The sequence below is a fragment of the Chlorocebus sabaeus genome, chromosome 1 (assembly GCF_047675955.1).
Source record: "Chlorocebus sabaeus isolate Y175 chromosome 1, mChlSab1.0.hap1, whole genome shotgun sequence".
NCBI lineage: Eukaryota > Metazoa > Chordata > Mammalia > Primates > Cercopithecidae > Chlorocebus > Chlorocebus sabaeus.
This window is the reverse complement of record NC_132904.1, coordinates 16848169-16849788: the sequence shown is the minus strand read 5'-3', so window position 1 is coordinate 16849788 and position 1620 is coordinate 16848169. Positions and strand designations below refer to the sequence as shown.

The 1620-nt window shown below is 37.6% G+C and overlaps 1 protein-coding gene across 1 annotated transcript; it reads left to right on the top strand.

The window, feature by feature from the left end:
• The first annotated feature begins 281 nt into the window (after positions 1–281).
• Positions 282–1214, top strand: LOC103235835 (olfactory receptor 4A47). Its single transcript, XM_037997624.2, has one exon. It carries the CDS (start codon positions 282–284, stop codon positions 1212–1214), a length of 933 nt encoding a protein of 310 aa, XP_037853552.1.
• The last annotated feature ends 406 nt before the right edge of the window (positions 1215–1620 follow it).

The following is a 1620-nucleotide window of genomic DNA, read 5'->3' as shown; positions in this document are numbered from 1 at the left end:
CCTAAGAATAATGTCAATATATTTATTATGACACCTATTTAATTGGTATTTAACTTATTCCCTTTGGTATTTTATTTACCAAATCACTGAGAGTACAAAACTGTGTCTTTTTCAACTTGGCAATTCCAAAGTCTACAACAGATTTGACATAGATACTGCATACATATTTTTAATTGAATGAGTAAATAAAATATTAAAATCATAATGCATTTAAAGTTTTACCCCCTTGTTTTATAGGTAAACTGCTTCTATGATCTGAAGTCAGCAGCTATAAACCATAGATGGAGCCAAGGAACAATGTGACTTACTTTGTCCTCTTGGGCTTCACACAGAATCCAAAGGAGCAGAAAGTACTTTTTGTTCTGTTCTTGTTCTTCTACATTTTGACCATGGTGGGCAACCTGCTCATTGTAGTGACTGTCACTGTCAGTGAGACACTGGGCTCACCAATGTACTTCTTTCTTGCTGGCTTGTCATTTATAGATATCATTTATTCTTCATCCATTTCCCCCAGACTGATTTCAGACTTATTCTTTGGGAATAATTCCATATCCTTCCAATCTTGCATGGCCCAGCTCTTTACAGAGCACCTTTTTGGTGGGTCAGAGGTCTTTCTCCTGTTGGTGATGGCCTATGACCGCTATGTGGCCATCTGTAAGCCCTTGCATTATTTGGTTATCATGAGACAATGGGTGTGTGTTGTGCTGCTGGTAGTGTCCTGGGTTGGAGGATTTCTGCACTCGGTATTTCAACTTAGCATTATTTATGGGCTCCCATTCTGTGGCCCCAATGTCATTGATCATTTTTTCTGTGATATGTACCCTTTATTGAAACTGGTCTGTACTGACACCCATGTTATTGGCCTTTTAGTTGTGGCCAATGGAGGACTGGCTTGCACTATTGTGTTTCTGCTCTTACTCATCTCTTATGGTGTCATCTTGCACTCTCTCAAGAACGTGAGTCAGAAAGGGAGACGAAAAGCCCTCTCAACCTGCAGTTCCCACATCGCTGTGGTTGTCTTCTTCTTTGTTCCCTGTATTTTTATGTATGCTAGACCTGCTAGGACCTTCCCCATTGACAAATCAGTGAGTGTGTTCTACACAGTCATAACTCCAATGCTGAACCCCTTAATCTACACTCTGAGAAATTCTGAGATGACGAGTGCTATGAAGAAGCTCTGGAGAAGAGACCCCATATCAAGTAGTACATCGTGAGTTACCCACCATGAATAGAGTCATTTGACTTTACAGCCTGTTTCCTTAGGACCCAGGAGTGTTCTTAAATCTGATGCCATCTTCCCTTTCTTCAAAGCATTTACAATTATGATTAAAGAAAGAACTGTATGATTGTGTTATTAATAACAGTTTATCTCCCTGCTAGCATGTAAGATCTCTAATGTCTTGTTTTCCATTTTATCTGTAAAGACATAATGCATAAAGCAAGGAGTCAATAATATGTAGTGAATTAGTTAAGAAATTTTAGAGTTACATTGATTTTTAATCAAGTTATGCATGTATCTTTTTGCCTTTCTTTCTGAGACTTAATTTCATTTCTAGTTAGATTCTTGTCATTTAAGTTCATTCTTATTATACTATTTAAAATAGTTAATGGTATATTTCA